This window comes from Ammospiza caudacuta, chromosome 27 (assembly GCF_027887145.1).
Source record: "Ammospiza caudacuta isolate bAmmCau1 chromosome 27, bAmmCau1.pri, whole genome shotgun sequence".
NCBI classification, from domain to species: Eukaryota; Metazoa; Chordata; class Aves; order Passeriformes; family Passerellidae; genus Ammospiza; species Ammospiza caudacuta.
In genome coordinates, this window is record NC_080619.1 from 4,773,462 (window position 1) to 4,796,389 (window position 22,928).

Sequence of the window (22,928 nt, forward strand, 5' to 3'; positions counted from 1 at the left end):
CTCTCCCCGAATCCATCCCAAGGGTGCTTTTGCCTTGAGGAAAGAGAAAAGGGAAGAAAGGTATTTTCTTAAAAAATACCTCCTAGTAGTCCTTTAGGTGAACTTTTAATAAATTGGGATACTAATGAGGGAATGAAGGATCTAGATAAAATAAAAATGATAAGGTACTGTACAAAACAACACTGGCAGTGCTTGGGAAACAGTGACATGACCCCAGTCACTCAAAATTCAGGAGGAGCTGCTGCTTGAGCCTCCCTGTCAGCAGTGTGACCCCCAGACACACCAAACCTGCTGGCTGGTCACAGCACTCAGTTCTGATGTGTGACACATCAGACAGGGTCGCTGGGATGAAGTATTCTTTTAAAAAAAAGTGTTTATGGCAGCCAAAAATAAATGGATCTTTGACACCTTATCAAAAAGAGTAGTTGCACTCTTGAGGCCAGAAATTATTTGCTTGCATCAGTTTGGAATATGCTCGAAAAGAGAAGAAAACCATCCATAGGAAAGGGACTGAATTTAGGATTTTTCTTTAAAAATTAACCCCAAAACCAAAGCAAGCTGTCAAAACTTAATCTTTGTTGTTGTCTTGAGCATCTTATTCTGTCAGATGTAAAGCTCTTTCCAAGAAACCTGGTTCTGAAACAAAAAACAGTGATGTAAACCTATTCTAGTTTTGGTAATCCTGGCAGTGTTTTCTTTTCCCTTTGGAAAAGGGATGGGGATTGCTGACATGCCCACAGCCAGGCTTGGCTGGGAATATGGGGTGCCTTAGAGAAGTGAGTAGGAGGGAGGGATCCCTCCCTGGAAATGCACCAGGAAATGGGGTAGGTGGGTTACACCAGGGGCAATCCTGGGGTGCTGTGACACTGGGGAGAGCTGCATGGGAGGGGATGCTCCAAGCTGTGGCTTTGGGAAAGGCTTGGTGCTGCCTGGGACAAGCTGCAGGGATTCTGCCTTTCCCTGAAGACAGGGCTGGATGAAAACAGTGTGCACGGCAGGGGAGGAGTTTTAAGCAAAGTGAGGAATTCTTGTTTATCAGGGGTTGTTTTATGATCTTACATATAATTGCTTTGCCTTGGGTTTGTGTTGAGCTGAGTGATGCAGGGCTCTATTCCTGATGGATTTTTGCTTTTTTTTTCCCCATCCAGACTAAGCAGCCATGTCAGCCAAAGCCATCTCAGAGCAGACAGGGAAGGAGTTCTTGTACAAGTACATCTGCACGTCCTCTGCCATCCAGAACCGCTTCAAGTATGCCCGGGTGACGCCAGCCACGGACTGGGCACGGCTCACCCAGGACCACCCCTGGCTCTTGAGTGAGGTAAGGGCAGGGACAGCAGGGTCTGCCCTCCTGCAGCCCCTGGGCACTGCTCCACACCCTTCCTGAAGGACCAGCTGCAATATGGTTTTCTTTGAGTTAGGTCTCATAAGAATTTGGAGATAGATTTTGCACCCAAGAATGCTCAGCTACCTTATCCTGCTGGTTTTTATGCTTTCTAACTTCTGTTATTTTGCCTTTTATCAAAACCTTTTTGTTTCCAAACCTTTTTTGGAATATAAACAAATAAAACCCAATCTAGGTGCAAGAGGTTATTGTTCCTGGTAAAACACCTCACAAAAGCCATTAGTTCTTTCTTCTCTTCTTTTTCTAATAAATTGCTCAGGTGAAACTTTTTGGCTCCTGTCTAATTAGCTATCCTTAAGTTTAAAGTGAAGATCCCCAAGTCCTATAAAATGCCTTTTCACCTAATTGAGAAGAGAAACTTCTGGGCTTATTTTGTTTTTAAAGGGATAAAGGATAGTTTTGTCACTCCATCAACAAAGAGCACATTCCTATAACCAGTCACTGCTGCTGCTCTGCAGCCTGATGAAGAAACAAATCTTGCTTCAAAGCTCAGTATCACCTCATGGGGGGCTGATTATTCCTTTAAGACTGAAATATAGGAGCAGGGATAGCTGTGAAGCAGTTGCTCATAACTGTAAAGAAGGTTGATTCAGAGATGTCAGTCCCTGTTCTCAAAGCTTTGCTCTCTGAAATGAGAAACTCTCTCTGAAACTCTCCCCATGTCAAGTTAGGACACTGCTTTTCTTGAATCCAAGCAAAATGTTAGGGAAAACTTCCTTTTTTCAATTTTTCAGTGCAAAATCATTTATCTCTCTATCTCATATCCTCACACTTTCTGTAGAGAAAACATTCCCAGAGCTCTTTTTTATTAGCTGTCCAAGCTGGCTCCCTCCCAGTGGTTAATATAATTAAGTCATTGGCTGCAGAACATGAATGTCTCATAGTCCTTGACTGACTGACTGATAAAAGCCCTGCATTAATTAGATGTTCCATGCTCAAGTGCCTGAATGAACTGCAGGAGGAGATCAGCAGTGCTTCTGAAAGCCTTGCAGGGAGCCAGAAAGGGAGCAAGGTTGTTTTTGGGATTTTAAGGCAGGTTCTGTAAGGCTGGAAAGAGCTTCAGGTGCAGCAGCAAGACCATGCTGAAGTTCCAAGACATGTCAGTGGTGCAGGAGAATGACAACCAGTTCTAGTTTGGCTCTTTAAAAGGATATTTGCAAGCTGGAGATGTGTGTAACCCAGGAGCAGCTATCCATGGGTATCTTATAAAAAGCCACAGCCACTTGGCTGAAATGTGTATGACCCTGGCCCTAGCAGGAGCTCTTTTTTTTTAATTTTTGTGAGCAACTGTCTATGTCTGTCATGACTTTTATTGGGTTTTTTAATCAAAAAAGGCAGAACAAGCTGTCACCTCAGCCTCTGATGTCTGCTTACAGCTGAGTAGAAACAAGGCAGCTTTTCTCAAAGTACAGCATAAGAAAACCCAATCTTGCAGGCATACTGTACCAGAAGATGGATTTACCAAGATTAAAAGAATTTTACTAGGATGGGTGCTGTGCAGAACTGATTTAAGTTTTTACTTCACTATTTGCAGAAAGTACAGCATAAGAAAACACAAACTTGCAGGCGTATTGTACGAGGAGCAGGAGTTGCCAAGATTAAAGGCATTTTACAAGGATGGATGCTGTGCAGAACTGATTTAAATTTTTACTTCACTATTTGCAGAGAACCACTCAACCAAAATCACTTTCTAATGCTTCTTCCTTTAACTCTTGCCCAACCCGTGCAGCGTTTGGTGGTGAAGCCAGATCAGCTCATTAAGAGACGTGGGAAGCTGGGACTGGTTGGGATTAACCTCACCCTGGATCAGGTCAAGGCTTGGCTCAAGCAGCGCCTCGGCCAGGAAACCACGGTGAGTGAGCCACAAAAGTGGCTTCATTTTTGTTCCCAGGACAGGAAAAAAAGCTCTAAAATCCTCTCCTGCAGCCAGCCCATGTGTTTTAGTTGATTGAGTGTTACTTCAGGCTTTTATTTTAACTCAGTGCTGCCATATAATATTTATTTTCCTGAGAATGACAGTGCAGTGCTAATGATAATGAAGTGCCTGCCATGCCTGCTGCTGTGTGTTGGGAGCTGATGGAGTGCTGCCTGAAGGAATTTTATGCTTTTGGCCCTGATGGGATTGATTTGGCTCTGGCTCTGAGCTGGTGAAGCAGGAATTGGGAAACAGCAGGAGCAGCTCTGTGAGTGCTCCCCGTTGGGAAAACCATGGGTGTGGAAATTACTCCTTTAGCACAACAACAACCATATCAAAAGCAAGGTCTGGGCCACAGACTCAGGACCACTGGTGTCCTCAGAAGCAGGGAGTGTCCCCCAGTGTCTCTTGGGTTTGGAGATCAGTGCCTGCACAAAACAGTTCCTGGACTCTTAAGAAGAGGCTAAAGGATTTTCCTGCTCTTCTGTGCTCCCTGATACCATTTCAGGGTGAACACTACTCTGAGGCCTCTGCTCCTGCCACTAGCTTAGGCATTCCTCACTTCTGAGTTTTCCACTACTCCAAGAGCCTCTCAAGCCCTTGTGCCTCACTGTGCTGAGCAGGGCCCAGTGACAGAGCTGGCTCTGGGACAGGAGAGGAGAGCAGCTGTCCTGGTGTAATTCTGATACCCCTCTGCCCTGTTAGGAATGGGAAAGGTGACCATCTCCTGTAACCAGATATCCTGAATGCTGTGCTGGACAGGGAGCAGTGGTTCCCCAGCAGGCACAGTGGGAAGGGATCAATTTTAGAGCAGTGCTGATTAATTCTCAAAGCTTTCCTTACGCTGTCACAAATGTGCTGGACAGGTGGTTATGGGTGTTTATCTTGTTTCTGTCCCCAGATTGCTAATGCCAAGGGAATCCTGAAGAACTTTCTGATTGAACCCTTTGTCCCTCACAAGCAGGTTAGTACAACATTAAAGGGGGATTTTAAATCTCTTTGGGCTTCATGCTTAGCTGGATTGTTACAGTGGAGAAAGCAGAAGTTTGGGAGTGTGCTGTTGAGCTGACAGTGTTGCTGCACTCCCTGGGCAAAAACATCTTCTGTATTTCCACACTGAAATTTTAAGTCGAAAATTAATTCATACACTTTCATATTCCTTATAATTTTTAATCAGTTTGCCAATGCAGTGAAAACTCCTAAGAGAGTACATCATAGCAAGGCTACTACAAAACAAACAAAACTGCAATTATAACAGAAGAAGGGTCTGCCAGACACTTCTGCACACAGATATTTTTGTTAATCATGGTCTTTGCTGAGATAATATCTCTGTTTCTTTTTCCTGTTTGAAATAAAAATGACTGGCAAGTCTTTCTCAGTGTCAGGGCCACTCCAGCACTGCTGCTCCTTGATTGTAGCTGCTCTGACGCCCTGACAAGGGAGCAATGATGAGGAGGACTCCATGGATATCAGAAGGCTAATTAATTAATTTATTCTATATTATACTATATTACATTACATCTAAACTCAATCTGCCAAGCACTCACTCTGCACACACTGCACAGAATCTCGTGGCTGTCAGTGACAGTCCTGACACACAGACACACACCCCTGGCCCTGACAGGCCAAGGAAACAAAACACCATCACTGTGGGTAAACAATCTCCATATTGCATTTTACTTTGGCACAAACACAGGCACAGCAAATGATAAGAATTGTTTTTCCTTTCTCTGATGCCCAGAGAATGTGAAACCCAGAAATATTCTCGGGAAGAATTGTGCCTTGCTTTTCTCTGTGAGGAGAAATGTGAGGCTACACTTGAGAAGCTTGACTTTGGGCTCAGCTTCCCCAATCCCAACACTGGCACAAAAGCCTCTAGGGTCCCTGCTAAATGCTTGTCCCTGCTGTGTGGCACAGGAGGAAGAGTTCTATGTGTGCATCTATGCTGCCCGTGAGGGAGACTATGTGCTCTTCCACCACGAAGGGGGTGTGGATGTGGGAGATGTGGATGCCAAGGCTCAGAAGCTGCTGGTGGCAGTGGATGAGAAGCTCAGTGAATCAGATGTGAAGAAGCATCTCCTGCAGCATGCACCAGCTGACAAGAAGGAGTAAGTAGAGATGCAGTTCTGGATAGGAGCAGCCATGCAGCAGTTGCTGTGTTTTGTCTCAGTACTACATCTCTCTGTTTTCTTAACCCTGAATCTCACTCTCCTGTCCTTCTTGCTGGTCTCCAGAATATGCCACGCATCCTGAATCCAAGCTCTCTGACCTTATCTCAGCTGCCTGTAAAACCCAAAAATAAGATTTCCTAGTGCTGAGCCTGTACTTGGCAGCAGCACTTGTCAGCCTGCTTAGGTCTCAACCTGAGACTGGAGACATGTGCTGAATTCTGATCCTTTGTGCCAGCATAGAAGTTTCTTTTGTTTAGTGAACTGGTGATGAGATGTGGCTCTGACTGCTAATTCAGAATATCCCTTTCTCTTGCTCTGGCCTGATCTCTAAAGTTATTCTCCTGTTCTTCCTTCTGCAGGCTTATCTGTAGATCTCCAGGCTTCTGCATCTCCCTCAATTAGATGCCCATACTTAGTTAGCTTAATATGAGTCATGATTTTTCCAAACAAGCTTAATCCTTGCTGACACTGTGCAGTACTGAAGGGTGAAGGAGCCTGTCACTCCACCAGTTCACTGCAGCCTCCTCCTTATCACAGCTAAGGAAGCTCAGATCTGACAAAGATGGGTATCAGCAGAGAGGCAAAGATGTGCTTCTGTCTTGTAGGGAGATAAATCAGACTGCACAGCTCTGACAGTTGTGAGCAACTGTGTCCTCAGCAGAGTTTGGTGGAGGGTGATTCAGATGAGTCATCAAGGTCTTCCTTCCCTTGAGTCATCCATCACCCAGGCTCCATCCAGAGGAGATGAATGAGAATGAAAGAAATGGATGCCAAGTAGATTTGCAGATTGCCACTCATACCAATGAACAGAGCAGGCTGTACTTAGATTTGGCTACTTTCATTAACTTGTGTTAATTTTTTTTCCTTTTTTTTTTTTTTACAGCATCTTGGCCAGCTTCATCTGTGGCCTGTTCAACCTTTATGAAGATCTGTATTTTACGTACCTTGAGATCAATCCATTAGGTAATGAATATCTTTGGAAGCAGAACTATCTGTTCTGAACTACTGAAATGTGTTCTTGAGTCTTCCTTTGGTTCTGTAATCCACAACAGCAGCAGGTGCCATGTGCAGAAGTATGGAAGTGGCAGTGATCTGTCTTTGAGCTGTTCATTCAGTGAATTAAAAATGAGGAAATGAAAAATTCCCTTGAAGGGAATGTCAAGGCAGAACTGAAGAATATAAAAATTACACTTTAGAACAAAATAACCCATGAGACAGAGCTGGACCATGGCCACAGTTACTGGTTAATTCCTCAGGGAACTTGCTGGGGCTGGTCAATACTGCCTAGTGCCAGGGGAAACAGCAGTTTCCAATTTTGCAATGGTGCCTGTGTGGTTCCAGCTGCTGGAGTAAATCTGTAATGTGTCTCTGTACAACCCAGAGCTAACTGTGATGTTTTTCCCTGCAGTGGTCACCAAGGATGGTGTTTACATCCTTGATCTGGCTGCAAAGATCGACGCCACGGCTGACTACATCTGCAAAGTGAAGTGGGGGGATGTGGAGTTCCCCCCTCCTTTTGGCAGGGAAGCTTACCCTGAGGCAAGTGACAGCTGAATTCTTTCACTGTGCCATGAATTTAAAATTGTTTGTATGCCCATGTATCACCAAAGGGGTATCAGGGACAGACGAAGGTGATACAGAGACTCCATCATAAAAAGGCACTTTATTATTAGAAATCCATAGTTTTTATACAGTGGTGGACCTAAGACCGGATTGGCCTTTAGGAATCTTCTCTCACCTATTGGTCAGGAAGGGAAAACTCTTTCTTTTAAACATCTCTGACAAACAGAGCTTGCCTGCCAGGTGCAGAGGTTGAGATAATAATTGTTTTAATTCTTTCTCTGAGCTTTCTCATAGCTTCCCATGAAATTCCTGGGAGAGAGCTGTGTCTCTCTCTGTTCAGAGGATATGTGACTACCACATCCATGGCATTGCTGTTTCCAGTGGTTTTGTTGTTGTGTCTCAGCCACCTTGGCTGTGCTGTCCATGATAACCTGTGCATGGCTAGCTGCAGTCCTAGGGCTGCTCAGAATCACACTCTGAACTGCAGCTGCTTCCCAGCTCTGTTTGGTCAGTTCTTTAATTCAGAATTGACTTTTTTTTTTAATGGAAGCTGATATTTAACTTCCATCAGCTGTGTGCCAAAGCTCTGTGCCTGTGCAGAGCTTCCTTTTGTGCTTCCTGCCCATGTTGCTGCCCTCAACATCACTGTTTTCCTCTTGGAGCAGTGGTTACTGGGAGCTGACATTCCCTCAGAGCAGCAGCTGTGTGCCCATGCTGCATCCAAGGGTGAACCCAGAGAAAATAATCCCCATTTCTGGAACTTCTATAAGTAAGATGATGTTAATACACCTATTTTTCCAAAAATTTACAATGAGCACTTTCTTACAAAGCTGGCAGTGCCTGTTCCCTCCCCATATTCCCTGGGTCTGTACTGCTGGATGCACAAGCATTGCTCCAGACAGGTCCCAGCAGCTTCAGAGGCTGTTGGAAGTAGAGCTCTCTCCTTAATTATTCTGTTACTTATTTCAGGGGTCTGTTCTTCTCTCTCCAAAATGATTTCTGTCCTGACTTTTTCATTTTAATCATTATAATTATGCTTCAGTCGGAAGGTTTTTGTACTGTGGCCAGGAAATCCATTTAGCTGTTCCTTTCCATGTAGCTTGCTGGATGCCAACACTCAACTCAGTTTGCTCTTAAAAGGATTAGTTCAGATTTTGTCTCTGAATCATCCCTCTCTGAGTCCCTGGGAAGGTTGTTATGGCAGAGTCTTTGCTGGGAATGTTAATGAACTCTGATGAAGTGCTGCTGGCACACAGGGCTGCAGGGGCACCACGTTGAGCCAAATCACAGCTCTCAGTGATTTTGTTCCTGGTTCCAGCACAGCCAGAGTGGGCACCATGGGTGAGATGATTTTTAGATTCCTTCAGGTCTCAGTCTTGGACGAGGCCAGAGCAGACTTTACACTTGTGTTCAGATTTTGTGCCTGTTGTGTGATGGAGGGATGGAGCTGGGACTGACAATTGCTGACAAATGCTGAGTTTGTAGCCCTGCTGTCCCTGAGGTGTGATTGTCTGTGTGTCCAAATGCACGCAGCACTGTAAGCCCTTGGGATGGAGAAGGGGGATGCAGGAGGGAGCTGAGGTTGTGCTGCTCTCTCTGCAGGAAGCCTACATTGCTGACCTGGATGCCAAGAGTGGGGCCAGCCTGAAGCTTACCATCCTGAACCCCAAAGGCAGGATCTGGACCATGGTGGCTGGTGGTGGTGCCTCAGTGGTGTACAGGTACAGGAAGCAAGCTTTCCAGAGGGGGAGGATCTCAAGTGCTGGCAGAACATAATTGCTGCAGAAAGTAGAGTCTCCTAAAGCCATTTTTCCTGTGCTGTGACTGTTTGGGATCTGTTCAGAATGAAGATGGTGTGTGGATTTTTCACATAGTGTCGGCTGTGGAATTTAATTTTGCAAAGGTTAGGGTTAGATACAGTTTCTTACAGAGTTACTGTAAGTACTGTAGTTACTGTACTGTAACTAACTCTGTCAGTTCCTTTCTCACTGACAAAGAAACAAGGTGGCTGGAGGCTGTTGAGGGTGATATGATTGTTGTAGTGGTCACTGAGTTTGCATCTGGGGAACATGACAATATTAATTGCAACTGGCACCAAGATGAGAGCAGCTTTGTGTTCAGCAGACAGCACTGTCCCTCTGTTAAGAGTCCCACTTCCCAGGGATTTGGAATACTTTAGGAACTTTATAGTGGCTCAAATTATAACTAATCTCTTAAATAACTGCTTTTTTATTGTTAGTGACACCATTTGTGACCTGGGGGGTGTGAATGAGCTGGCAAACTATGGGGAGTACTCAGGAGCCCCGAGTGAGCAGCAGACCTATGACTATGCTAAAACCATCCTCTCCCTCATGACCCGAGAGAAGCACCCAGAAGGTAAGGGAGATGCTGCAATTCCAAAGCTGTGAACCTGGCTGGCAGATGAACCTGGAGAAATCTGGGCTGTTACTATGCTGAGCCTTCCCTGGCAGAGCTTTCAGTGTACTTCTGCCTTCTGAACAAATCAGGGTTGGATTTCTGTCAGCTCTTGCTTCTAAGAGAGGACTTGTGGTTTTTCACGGGGCCTGAGAGATCCTTATCAGACATTCTTGCTTGGTACAAAGCTCTTATCTTGCAGGCTCTACTAAACTTAACTGCTTTAGGGTTTGTTTTTTTTTTTTTTTTTTTCTACTAAATACAGCTAGTTACTCTGCAGCTTTGTTTGACTTTGTCCTTAACTGCTTCCTGATCTGGGAGTACTCTGCTCTTGGGATGGCTTTACTTACCTGTGTTTCTTCCCTCAGGGAAGATCCTGATTATTGGAGGCAGCATTGCAAACTTCACCAATGTAGCAGCTACCTTTAAAGTAAGTGACCAGTCTCAAACAGCAGCAAACACACAATTGTCACCCTCCAGCCCTTCTTCCCAATTCCACATTTGGCTGAGGCTCATAGTCCATCTCTTCCAGGAGTTTCTGAGATGATGGGACAGGGTGAATATGGCTGCCTGGGTCACCAGTCCTGTGTGTTTCTTTTAGGGCATTGTGAGAGCAATTAAGGATTACCAAGGCCCTCTGAAGGAGCATGAGGTGAGGATCTTTGTACGGAGAGGAGGCCCCAACTACCAGGAAGGGCTGCGTGTCATGGGAGAAGTTGGTAAGGACCAAGCTCATCCTTAAGTTTTATTCTTGCATCTTTTTATTTCCACTGTGGGAGTTTCAGTGGTTGGTTTCTCTGGGTCAGGATTGAAGGCACTTGAGACAGTAGTTCATGTTTGGACTCAAGTGTTTGTTAGTTCTTATCAGTAACACAGTCTCACTGCTGTGAGTTGGGCAGCTTTTCATTAGAAGGCACAAAATGGCCAACAATCTCTTGGTACAAGATCTTTTAAAACTAAACTATCCAATTAAGAACTGACACCTGGATTTATTTTCCCTTTTAACCCAATAACTGATCCCAATGTGGACTTTTCTGCCCAATTACAAAATGCCACCCAAACCCATGAAGAAGGAGGAAGAAGAAGAAACCCAGGACAACACCCTGTGCCCTCCATCTTGCTTCCATCCACAACACACTAAAAATCCCAAAACCTCAATTTCTCACCAAGTGATGCATACTACTCTTATAATCTACTTCACACTTTTGTGGGTTCCAGTCTATGTTGAAGTCTTGGAAACTTTCTCCATGAATGAGGGTCAAAGTCAGAGCTCCCCTGGGGGTCAGGGCACCCCAAAGCAGACACAGAAATATTCCCTGGGTGCCCTGGGTTTCCAGAGCTTTCTTACAGAGGATCAGTAACACCAGGACATCACACCATGATCAATCTGATCAAGTGAAACCAATTTATTGCAAAAATCAAGCTGTATTTATACTGTTTTCTATTGTTCACGCCTCAAGCTAATACATGATTGGTTAAATCCTTCTACACACTCATTTTAATATTTTAGTTAATTTTAGTTAGTCCTTCTTCTTCATGTGGCTTGCTGTGGTTTTCTTGTCTGCCTTTGCATCCTGAACTGTCTCCTTCTGCTGTTGTGTCCTTCAAGGGTGCTGTGACCTTACTCAGGTCTCTGAAGGCTGCGTTGTGCATATGTTGCACGTGTCCATTGTCCTGCAAAAAACCCTCAGCTCTTTCTCCTTGAGAAAGTGTTTTCCCCTGAGGATACTGACTGCTCTTGTGTCCTTCCACAGGGAAGACCACGGGGATCCCCATCCACGTGTTTGGCACGGAGACCCACATGACAGCCATCGTGGGCATGGCCCTGGGCCACCGGCCCATCCCCAACCAGCCTCCAGCTGCAGCCCACACTGCCAACTTCCTGCTCAACGCCAGTGGCAGCCCCTCGGTGAGCTCCTCCCCATGGGAGGGGACAGGATCAGGAGCCTCCCAAAGGCAGCTGGAAAGGCATTTTGGCCACTAGTGTGTGTGTAGGATGGTTTAGGAAAACAAACGTGGCTCTACTGGGGCAGTTCAGAGGCCACCCCAATCTCACTCATGCACAGAATGTGGCCTCTCAAATTCCTCCTCAACGCCAGCAGCAACCCCTTGGTGAGCTCCTCCCCATGGGGACAGGGTGAGGAGCATCCCAAAGGCCCATCCAAACAGGCTGGAAAGGCGTTTTGGCCACTAGTGTATTTGTAGGAAGCTTTAGGAAAACAATTGTGGCTTTACTGGGGTAGTTTATCAGGAGAGGCCACCCCAATCTCACTCGTGCACAGAATGTGGCCTCTCAAATTCCTCCTCAATGCCAGCAGCAACCCCTTAGTGAGCTCCTCCCCATGGGGACAGGGTCAGGAGCCTCCCACAGGCAGCTGGAAAGGCATTTTGGCCACTAGTGTGTGTGTAGGATGGTTTAGGAGCTCCTCCCCATGGGGACAGGGTCAGGAGCCTCCCACAGGCAGCTGGAAAGGCGTTTTGGCCACTAGTGTATTTGTAGGAAGCTTTAGGAAAACAAATGTGGCTTTACTGGGGTAGTTTATCAGGAGAGGCCACCCCAATCTCACTCGTGCACAAAATGTGGCCCCTCAAAGCTGGCAGTGTGACTGTTGAACCTGCTGGGTGTTGTAAGGGTTTCTAGGACAAGATGAGAGATGAGAATCTTGACTCCATGTTTCAGAAGGCTGATTTATTATTTTATGATATTATATTATAAGAAAATTATATAGTAAAACTGTACTAAAAAAAGAGGTTACATCACTGGACAAGAATGATAATTAAAACCCATGACTGACCAGTGTCCTGACACAGCTGGACTGGGATTGGTTATCAAATCAACACTATTCACGTGGAACTAATCAAAGATGCACTTGTTAGTAAATAACTTCTAAACTATATTTCAAAGCAATTAAATAATTATTATTTCCATTTCTTTTCTGAGGAGAAAAATCCTGGCAAAGGGATTTTTCATAACGTATCACAGTAACAACCAGGTCATTCAGTTTTCTGTTGCTTGACTGAAAACTCATTTTTTTGGTTTTATTTATAGTAACCAGTGTAGCCAAAGCAAGGCCACCTCCTCCTCTGTGCCCCAGGCCATACCTGGAGCACTGTCCCTCACTGACTTGGCTTCTGAATCTTTCAGACTCCAGCCCCGAGCAGAACTGCCTCCTTCTCTGAGTCCAAACCAGATGGCATTGCTCCAGCCAAGAAGGCAAAACCAACAGCTCCTCTTGGTAAGTCCAGCCCTGGCAGTGCTGCTGGCAGTGCTGTGCTGTTCCCAAAGGCAGGATGGGCATGAGATAAATGCTTTTTTACCTGGATGTAAAGGGAAGCAGTTTTGTGGTGCCTATCTTTGTCTGGAATGTAAAGTGGTTTAGCAGTTGTGCCATGAGCTCATCATACACACAGCAAGTCAGAGTTGCCCTGATCTGGGATGTTCAGGAACAGCACAAACAGAGGAAATACAGTGAGAGGGCTCCAGTTTCTTGCTTTTTTAACAAGAGCAAACCCCAAAGTGCTGTGGAGAGGAGAGCAGGGCTGCTGCAGCACCTGCCTGGGTGCCTGCCCAGGGGCTGGCAGCAGTCAGCTCTGTCATTCCACTGCATGAGTGATTCTCTCTCCAACAGATTCAATCCCAGCCTCGAGACCTGGTTCAGGTAGGACCTGTGTGACCTGCTGAATGTGCCTGGCCTGGCTGGCAGCTGACTTTTTTTAGTTCTTAGTTTTGTTGCTGTTTTACCTCTCCAAAAGTTTGCTGTGTTTGTTGTCTGGTCCTTTCCTCCTGCCCAGCATTTTTAGCTGTCACCATGTGAATTCTCATCTGTTTTTTCAAGTACCTCTGCACAAATACTTCCTATTTCTGGGGGAGAGAGGGCCAGGTCTCAAACAAACTTTGTTTTTTCTTCCCTTCCCCCACACAACCACCACAGAGAAGATCAGCCTGAGGCACTTAGTGAAAAGTTCTCTTTGCTTTCCAAAAGAAGGAGTGACCAGTAACTGGTATCTTATTTCAAAGGGAAACAAAGTAGTGCAGGGGGTGCTGGTTATCAGGTGTGGAAAGTACAGAAAAGTCACAAATTAACTAAATGTTGTCTTAACAATCCAGCAAACCATTAAAGCTCAGTGAAGTTATTTTGTAGGGACTTTAAAACTCTATTGGGCTCTGTGCTGTGTGAGAATAAACTGCTGAACTGAGGCAAAGTAGAGCTTCAAGTTACCTCCCTTATCATGAGGAGGGAGAGCAGAAGGGGAATTCTTGGATTGTTGCTGTCAAACAAACATCATTGCCTCTCTGGGTCTGCATTTTAGTGTTCCTGAGAATATATTCGCAGTACCCCCCTGCAGGCACCTGCAAGATAAACAGAATTTTCAGTTCCCTAATAACAAGTCATGTTGCAGTGAATGTGAACTCTGATATAAATTATTGGAGCCATGAAATTTGTGGTGGATTCTGATAACTAAAGAAAAAAAAAAGAAAAGAAAACCCAAGTATTTTGAGCTCCTTTATTTTCTTTGTTCTCCCATTCCCTGCCCTTTGTTTTTTTAAAGTTTTCTATCATTCTGCTATGGTGCCCTGACCAGCCTCTCATGGTTCACCCAGACTGGGCTACATGCAAATAAATACATGAAATTCAAAGTTCTCTTCAGGTTTGCATAAGAAAACTGGGAGAAATATGAAAGGCTCGTGAGAGAAGAGGCAGTTTTCACTGCTCTCCTATACCAGCTCCCTCCTGTGATTCACTTGCCCATTTTTAGTGAACCCCAAAACCTGGCTGTTGTGTTCAGAATCCAAGGAAGGGATTGCAAATTCATCTACAGTTTCTTTATTTGCCCAGTGTGGCTACTCCATCCTACAAACTCCATTTCATCTCCTGGGTTCAGTTTGGAGGTGGGGGAATTCTCATCCAGGAGCCTTTCAGCAGGCATTTGGTGAAGTTGCAGTTTGTGTCTTGCTCAAGTTTGAAGTTGGATTGGTGTGATGTTTTCAGGGACCCCCTTGAAAGCAGGAAAGATAAATTTGACTCTATGTTCTTAGAAGGCTGATTTATTATTTTATGATTTATATTATATTAAAGAATGCTATACTAAACTATACTAAAGAATAGAGAAAGGATACAAACTGAAGGCTAAAAGATACTAATGAAAAACTTGTGACTCTCTCTTCAGAGTCCAACACAGTTTGACCATGATTGGTTATTAAGTAAAAACAATTCACATTAAATTAGTGGAACAACTACCTGTTGGATAAACAATCTTCAAACCACATTCCAAAGCAGCAAAACACAAGAGAAACAAACCAGATAATTATTATTTTCATTTTTCTCTGAGGCTTCTTAGCTTCCCAGGAGAAAATCTTAGGCAAAGAGATTTTTCAGAAAACACGATGGTGACAGATTGATTTTTGGTTTTTTCCCCTCTTTGTGAGCAGGTAAAGCCACAACCCTGTTCAGCCGTCACACCAAGGCCATTGTGTGGGGGATGCAGACCAGGGCTGTCCAAGGAATGCTGGACTTTGATTATATTTGCTCCAGGGATGAGCCCTCAGTGGCTGCCATGGTTTATCCCTTCACGTAAGTACCTGTGACTGTGTCACATTTCCACTTCCCTCCAGCTCTTCTGTGACCTTCCTCCTCTCTCAGTCTCTGTGGTTCTGTAGTGGGGCTCTGCCCTGGTCTCCATCCCTGCTGGAACGCCTTCCCTCTGCTCCTTTCCACCCTGGGTTGGCTTTGTAGGCTGCTTTCTTCAACCATTGATTTTGGGCTGTGCTGTTCAAACAGCTTAGTGTTCACCACAGAACTGAAGTTCCACTTTTTAAAAGATGTCTGTGGTGTTTGCAGGGGTCCCCAGGAGAAGGTGAGAGATGAGTGAATCTGACTCCATGTTCTTAGAAGGCTAAATTATTATTTTATGTTACTATATTATAGAATGCTATACTAAAACTATACTAATGAGAGAGGATCCAGACAGAAGGCTTAACAAGAGTGATAATGAAAACTTGACTCCTCAGTCTGACACAGCTGATGGTGATTGGTCATTAAGTAAAAAACAATTCACATGAAACCAATCAAACATGCACCTGTTGGTAAACAATTCCAAAGCAGCAAAACGGGGAGAAGCAAATGAGATAATATTTTTTTTCTCTAAGGCTTCTCATCTTCCCAGGAGAAGAAATCCTGGCAAAGGGATTTTTCAGAAAATATGACAGTGACAAGGTTTGGCTACCTTGGCTTTCTTTCCAGCCCCCGGCTCAGCAAAGGCAGGCAGGCTGTGTAAGGCTTCTTCCACTCACCTGCTGTTGGCCATGTGCTTGTCTAAGACACCTTAATTTGTGCCTGCAGCAGCAGGAATTACCCCTCCAAATATTATCCACAATCATAGCAGCTCTGCTGACAAACCAAAGCCAAACAAAATTAAAAAAAAAAAAATCTTGTTCATATTCTTTGCAATAGGGATTTCTTAGCAGGCAGGAAGCTTGTGGATCCTTTGGTGGAATAGAGAGTTCCCTTGTGGTGTTGACCCTCTTTTACCCATGCCTACAGGGATGAGAAGGGCTGTTGGGTGTGCATGAGCTGTTTTATTGTTCCTCCTCAGTGTGGGGATAGGGAAAATAGGGAGAAGGGAAACAGCAGCTGTTGCTTCCAGAACAGTGAGATGGGAGCCCAGAGCCTGGCAGGAGCTTTGGTTCATTCCTGTGGTATTTACAGACATCCCGGAGAGCTGATGTCTAATCAGCCTCTGTCCTGCAGAGAATTTCTCCTCTTGACAATTAAGACCTTGTACAGTTATTCTGCAGCTCTGATGGTAATTGCAGCTCTGTAATAACTTCTCAGCAAGTGCAAACCTCAGGGTACTGAGAGCAGGCACAGACGTGTCCAAATGTGAGTGGCAGCCTCAGGCAGTGCTGCACTTGATTAAGGAGGAAAAAGCAACAGGGATTGAAGTTAAAGGCTACCTGTAATTATCTGATTCTGCTTGACCTTTCGGAGGGAGCCAGGCTGGCAAAACCTGCAATGTTCTGTTGTGAATGTACTGGTATGGGAGCACAGCCAGTATCCACACACACAAATAACTGCTCAGTCAGACTTCACTGCAGTTCCAGTCAGAGCATCTACTGTGTATAAATGCCCACAGTGAAACCTTCCCAGGTGCTGCCCCTCCAGTGCCTGTGGGATGGGCAGAATTGTTGAATTTGCAGGCAACCCTGACTTGAGATGAGAATCTTGACTCCATGTTTCAGAAGGCTGGTTTATTATTTTATGATATATTAAAAGGAAATTATATATTAAAACTATACTAAAAGAATAGAAGAAAGGATTTCATCAGAAAGCTTGAAAGGAAAGGAATGGAATGATGATAAAATCTTGTGAGTGACTAGAGAGTCTGAGACAGCTGGACTGTTACTGGCCATTAATTAAAAACAACCACATGAGACCAATCAAAGATGCACCTGTTGCATTCCACAGCAGCAGATAATTATTGTTTACATTTTGTTTCTGAGACCTCTGAGCTTCTCAGAAGAAAAGATCCCAGCAAAAGGATTTCTCTTAAAATATATCCATGACACAGAATCCCCCTGTAGCAGGACTGGGAAGCTGACTGGCCCTCCCATGGCTGTCCTGGCTGTTCACTACAGATCCTGGTTTGCTGTTCCCTCAGTCCAGTGTTAGCCCAGCCCAGTGACACAGCTTTGCACGCCTCTCATTCATTACTCTTTCTGTGCCTCATTCTGTCTTCCAGCTTGGAGTAGAGTTAAGGCTCTGGTAACTTCACTGTGGGAGAGCTTATTCATCTTGCTGGATGCCTCTGTCCCCATTAGCCCGTCTCCTTCCATATGCTGCTTGTCCTATTCTCTGAAGATCCTTCTGCTGTCATATGGTCCCTCCCCAGACACGCTCACGTGCTCGTGAGTGTCTCAGTCAGTCTCAGGGACTGAGAACATGGGGTTTGTAAACTCCTCTGTCTGCATGCACTGTGTCCCTTTGCCTTTCCAGCAGCCTTCAGGTCAGGGCTTTTCTGTCTTCTCTTCCACAGGGGTGACCACAGGCAGAAGTTCTACTGGGGCCACAAGGAGATCCTGATCCCAGTCTACAAGAACATGTCAGATGCCATGAGGAAGCACCCAGAGGTGGATGTTCTCATCAACTTTGCGTCCCTGCGCTCTGCCTATGACAGCACTGTTGAAACCATGAATTATCCTCAGGTGAGTGCAGGATCCAGAAGAAGCCTAAACGAAGAAGGATGACCCTGTCAGCAGGATACTGGTGTTTCTTAAACCATGATGGCATTAGCAAATTGTCTTGGTTTTCTGAGTTAGTAGATAACCCCCAATTCTAACCCTTTACAGAATGTAAGGAGGATGCTGAGGGTCCCTGGCAAATCCTAATGCTGGACTTGCAATTTGTTTAAGAGGAACTTGGTGTTTCTGGGTTAGCAGTAACTACTTCAGTGCTGCTCTGATGTGCAAGGGAGAGAAAATTCCCTGACCAGAGCATTGAGGCTGTTGTGAAGATCATGGCAACCTGCAGATTCATGCATTGGGGCCTTCCTGGATGAGAATGCACAGGGTGACCTCCCAGGGGCCTGGCAGGGGCAGCTCTCTGGGGTACCAGTGATTTTCCTTCTCTCACCATTGGCAGATCCGCACCATTGCCATTATTGCTGAGGGCATTCCGGAGGCCCTGACACGCAAACTGATCAAGGCAGCTGATAAAAAGGGAGTCACCATCATTGGGCCTGCAACTGTAAGTGCTGATGGCCACTTTCTCCTGTCTTTCTTAACCTTCAGATCAGCTTTCTGCAATAAAGACAACCCACTTTGTCTTTACTCACAGGAAGTGCATGCTACTCTCCCACCTTAAAGTCTTTGCCATCCTCCATCCTCCTTTCTCTATGGAAGTGCTGCCTTACACAAACGTTCCTGAGTTTCACAATTTTAAAGAGCTTTACACCTTTCTCTTACAGGTTGGTGGGATCAAGCCAGGTTGCTTTAAAATAGGCAACACAGGAGGCATGCTGGATAACATCCTGGCATCGAAGCTGTACCGCCCTGGCAGCGTGGCCTACGTGTCCCGCTCTGGAGGGATGTCCAACGAGCTCAACAACATCATCTCCCGCACCACTGACGGGGTCTACGAGGGGGTGGCCATTGGAGGGGACAGGTATGAGCTGGCACCTTCAGCTGGCACTGGTTTTCAAGCTGGTCAGCAGAGGAATTGTTGGTAATTTGGAGAAGGAAGTGTTGCTGTTTGCAATTCGGGCTGCAACAAGAGCAGGTTGGGTGTTAGTTTTTCTTTCCGAAAAATATATGTAATAAACTTCTACCATTTCTTCTGATTGCACACAGATATCCTGGTTCAACTTTTATGGATCATGTCTTGCGTTATCAGGATACTCCAGGAGTGAAGATGATTGTAGTGCTGGGGGAGGTGAGTGAGACCACTTAATTCTCTGAGAAATACCTGTGTGTGGTTTTTGTTTTGGGAGCATCTGACCTGGTTACAAGGATCCTAAATTGCAGCTTCTACTGTTCCTGAATATTCCAAATTTTATTTCTTGCTGCTTTCGTCAAAAGAAATTGAATGTATTCCACAGGCAAGCATAGTCTTCCCTACTTAAAATAAATAAAAAGAAAAATCAGGAGGTTTTGTTATGACACTTCAGCCATTATTCTGTGAAAAAGGAGGAAAATTCCCAGCAATGCTTCTTTGTGTGTTTTGGAGCTGGTTTTAGCAAAAGTGCAGCTTGAAACCATCTCTCTCTCCTTCAGATTGGAGGCACAGAAGAGTACAAGATCTGCAGGGGTATTAAAGAGGGCCGAATCACCAAGCCAGTGGTGTGCTGGTGCATTGGTACCTGTGCCACCATGTTCTCTTCAGAGGTACGTGTAAAAATGGGGGAAAATGCATAAAATAGGAATATATCCACAACAGGAAATAAAACACAACTTCATTCATTGTACCTAAACCTTCCAGAACTGGCAGTAGTAACTTTAATGTGCGAAAGTTCATAAATATAAATGATAAAGTTAAAGATATCTTGTGCTTCTATAGTTCTGTCACAGGAAATTTCCAGAGGATTCTGCTTACTTGTGAAGGGACCCCAAAGATGCCAGGGAAAGTAACAAATTCCAATAGCTGCCTGTTTCTGGAGTGGGAATGGCAAAGATCTATGTTAAACAGCTCTGAAGAGGGGCAGTTTAGGGAGCCAGAAATTGAATGAGCCTGGAGTGATTCCAGTTCAGAACATCCCTGTTGGCTCTGACTGTAACCAGGAGTTTTGGCAGCCCAGATGAGACAGATGTGCAGCCACTGCTGTTCCCAGTCAGGACTCTGTTCTGTTGCACTCTGCAGGTAACAATCTGTATTCCTTAGTGCTCTCTTCTCCTGTTTGTAGGTGCAGTTTGGCCATGCAGGAGCTTGTGCCAACCAGGCCTCTGAAACTGCTGTAGCAAAGAACAAAGCCTTAAAGGAAGCTGGAGTGTTTGTTCCCCGGAGTTTTGATGAGCTGGGAGAGGTCATTCAGTAAGTCACACTCACAGGACACCTTCAGCACTGTCAGGACACTGATTCTGGCCTGATAGGGAATACATTTTTGCTTAAGGAAAGCAGATTCTACTTATTGTGGGGTTTTACGGTCTAAGGGGTTTTAACCTCTCTTGGATCTTTTAGAAGGACCAAAGTTACTGAATGGATTCTCTCCCTAGGTCTGTGTACCAGGATCTTGTGGCCAAAAGAGTGATTGAACCAGCTGAGGAAGTGCCTCCTCCCACTGTACCCATGGATTACTCCTGGGCAAGGGTGAGCTGTGCTGATTTAGCTGCTTTTGGGTTTCTTGGAATCAGCCAGAGCATTGGCTGTGATTCTGGATGCCACATTGGGGTTGTACCTTGTGCTTTGTAGTGTTACTTTGTGAGCTGTGCTGATTTTGGGCTGTGGAAGCTGCTCTGAGGGCAAGCCTGAGGTGTTGCTGTTTGCCCTCTCTGCTGCAGTGGGGTGTTTAACATCCTGTTTTACCCTGAATTCCAGGAGCTGGGGCTGATCCGCAAACCTGCTTCCTTCATGACCAGCATCTGTGACGAGCGAGGCCAGGAGCTGATCTATGCTGGCATGCCCATCACTGAGGTCTTCAAAGAGGAGATGGGAATTGGAGGGGTTCTAGGCCTGCTCTGGTTTCAGAGGAGGTGAGGTGGTTCTTGCAAATTCTTTGTTGTTTTGCTTGTTTATTAATGGACTTCTAAGCAAAAAAAGTAACTCCAGGATTCCTTTGTGAAGGTAGATTCACTGGAATGCCATCTCTGTATTTCCTCCATGACACTCTATCAGCATTTTGGGTTGCATACAGTGTGTTTTAATCTCAGGATGAAGTTTTCCTCAAGTCTTGTGGTGCATTGAGGAAACTTCTGTATTCTAGGCCTGATTCACACTCTGTGACTACTTGTGTCACCTCAACTCTGGAGGGGCTGGGGACTTTACAAACATCTGCATTTGTGTTGTGTCCCTGACTGATGTGGTGTCTGTGCCCAGGTTGCCCAGGTACGCCTGCCAGTTCATTGAGATGTGCCTGATGGTGACAGCAGACCACGGGCCAGCCGTGTCTGGAGCCCACAACACCATTGTCTGTGCCAGGGCTGGCAAAGATCTGGTTTCAAGCCTCACTTCAGGCCTTCTTACTATTGTGAGTACCTGATATTCAGGAGGTTTAGCTTTGTTACTCATTACTCTTCTAGCTTTTATTACTATTTATTTTTGGGTTGGCTGCAGTCACAGACTGGTGGTGTGTGTCCACTCAAACTTTGAATTTCAACTGTAGTAGTTTGGTTTTGGTTTCAAATCTGGTCCATTTTTCCAGTAAGTCAGACTAGTTTGACTCCTTTGAGTCTAGAAATATTTTGTAGCAGCCAAATTGGTGTCAGTGTTGACTCTGGTGCCTGAACTGTGACAAGATTTGCTAAAACAGACACTGAATTGCATTTTCCCCCACATTGTCTCTAGCAGAGATGCACTGGCTCCAAATTGGCATTATTGTGAGAGATAAGCAAATGCTTTCTTTCAGGTGCCTGCCCAACTCTAATGTCATGAATTCCAGAGACCAGGAGGGTGGATGGGGGAGATAATCTTGGGTTTGTATCTTAATTGTTGAGTCCTTTGATGTAATTGCCTTTCTTCTGCACCCAGGGTGACCGGTTTGGGGGAGCACTTGATGCTGCAGCCAAGATGTTCAGCAAAGCTTTTGACAGTGGGATTATCCCCATGGAATTTGTGAATAAAATGAAGAAAGAAGGGAAGCTGATCATGGGCATTGGACACAGAGTGAAATCAGTAAGAAAACTGCATTAGGAGAAACTTTGAGGGATTTTTACAAATGGGTGGGGGAGCAAAAACAAAGGCAAGAAAATCGGCAAGTTTCAGAGGCAGCTATTGACCAAATTCTCCCAAATCTACAAAGGGTATCAGTGAGAGGCAACATCACTGACTGTTAATGTGCTGTGAACTTGCAGATAAACAACCCTGACATGAGAGTTCAGATTCTCAAGGACTATGTGAAGCAGCACTTCCCAGCCACTCCCCTGCTGGACTACGCGCTCGAAGTAGAAAAAATCACGACTTCCAAGGTGAGGGGCAGCAGCTCTGAATGCTCTGGCCACTGCTTCTCATGGCAGGGAAGGTGACTGGGCCTCAGCTGGATTTTCAGTGCAGTGCTTCATAAATTGTTGCTGGGGATTGTGTCTGGGGTGGAGTTGAAGCCAAGTACAGCTGCAGTTTGGGAAGGGTTGAAGGCATTTGGCTACCAGGAAAATGCTGAACAAGCCAAACCATCATCTGTGTGGCCACAGTGGCACTGCTGGGTGTAAATCCCAGGCTGCTGGCTGCTAGGAACCTCTGGGGGATGACTCTAGAGGGTTTTGGGTTGATTTTCCAGCATTTCCATTAAGTGTAGCTCTTGCTCAAGCTGCTGGGCTGGTGTGCCCCCAGCTACAGGCAGCCCTCAAATCATCAGTGAAAGGTGCCATGTAAACACCATTTGCACCGTTGACATCTTTATTGCATGTGTTTTATTTCCTGCAGAAACCAAACCTTATCCTGAATGTAGATGGCTTTATTGGAGTGGCCTTTGTTGACGTGCTCAGGAATTGTGGCTCTTTCACACGGTGAGTTGAGGGGAAGCTGTACTTGCATCATGTGAAGCTGCACTGCCAGATCCTGAGGAGCAGAATTCCATGACATGGCAAGGAAACAGCCTGGCTTGACTTTTGGGGGCAGAAAGCTGCCAGGGGAATTTGTGTGGCTTGTGGCACTAGAGCAGGTGGCAGCCCATCTGAGATTGAATGGCTCCTGGTAATCATCTGTTTAAGGAATCATTTTCCTTTGTTTTGCAGGGAAGAAGCAGATGAATATATTGATATAGGAGCTCTCAATGGCATCTTTGTGCTGGGCAGGAGTATGGGATTCATTGGTGAGTT

At 45.3% G+C, this 22,928-nt stretch overlaps 1 protein-coding gene across 2 annotated transcripts in view; it reads left to right on the forward strand.

The window, feature by feature from the left end:
• The window catches only part of ACLY (ATP citrate lyase), a 28,364-nt gene that overhangs the window by 4,450 nt on the left and 986 nt on the right, over nucleotides 1–22,928 (forward strand). For both annotated transcript variants that reach the window (XM_058820763.1, XM_058820764.1), the window contains exons 2-27: nucleotides 1,149–1,318; nucleotides 3,132–3,254; nucleotides 4,219–4,281; nucleotides 5,235–5,425; nucleotides 6,372–6,451; nucleotides 6,897–7,031; nucleotides 8,658–8,772; nucleotides 9,291–9,427; nucleotides 9,835–9,896; nucleotides 10,068–10,185; nucleotides 11,221–11,375; nucleotides 12,612–12,702; nucleotides 14,898–15,039; nucleotides 17,501–17,669; nucleotides 18,106–18,210; nucleotides 18,431–18,627; nucleotides 18,813–18,894; nucleotides 19,236–19,346; nucleotides 19,862–19,989; nucleotides 20,172–20,265; nucleotides 20,494–20,648; nucleotides 20,992–21,142; nucleotides 21,643–21,786; nucleotides 21,966–22,079; nucleotides 22,534–22,616; nucleotides 22,845–22,921. In XM_058820763.1, the coding sequence (XP_058676746.1) occupies nucleotides 1,160–1,318; nucleotides 3,132–3,254; nucleotides 4,219–4,281; nucleotides 5,235–5,425; nucleotides 6,372–6,451; nucleotides 6,897–7,031; nucleotides 8,658–8,772; nucleotides 9,291–9,427; nucleotides 9,835–9,896; nucleotides 10,068–10,185; nucleotides 11,221–11,375; nucleotides 12,612–12,702; nucleotides 14,898–15,039; nucleotides 17,501–17,669; nucleotides 18,106–18,210; nucleotides 18,431–18,627; nucleotides 18,813–18,894; nucleotides 19,236–19,346; nucleotides 19,862–19,989; nucleotides 20,172–20,265; nucleotides 20,494–20,648; nucleotides 20,992–21,142; nucleotides 21,643–21,786; nucleotides 21,966–22,079; nucleotides 22,534–22,616; nucleotides 22,845–22,921 (3,181 nt within the window). In that variant the 5' untranslated portion in view covers nucleotides 1,149–1,159. The remainder of the gene's footprint in view (nucleotides 1–1,148; nucleotides 1,319–3,131; nucleotides 3,255–4,218; nucleotides 4,282–5,234; nucleotides 5,426–6,371; nucleotides 6,452–6,896; nucleotides 7,032–8,657; nucleotides 8,773–9,290; nucleotides 9,428–9,834; nucleotides 9,897–10,067; nucleotides 10,186–11,220; nucleotides 11,376–12,611; nucleotides 12,703–14,897; nucleotides 15,040–17,500; nucleotides 17,670–18,105; nucleotides 18,211–18,430; nucleotides 18,628–18,812; nucleotides 18,895–19,235; nucleotides 19,347–19,861; nucleotides 19,990–20,171; nucleotides 20,266–20,493; nucleotides 20,649–20,991; nucleotides 21,143–21,642; nucleotides 21,787–21,965; nucleotides 22,080–22,533; nucleotides 22,617–22,844; nucleotides 22,922–22,928) is intronic.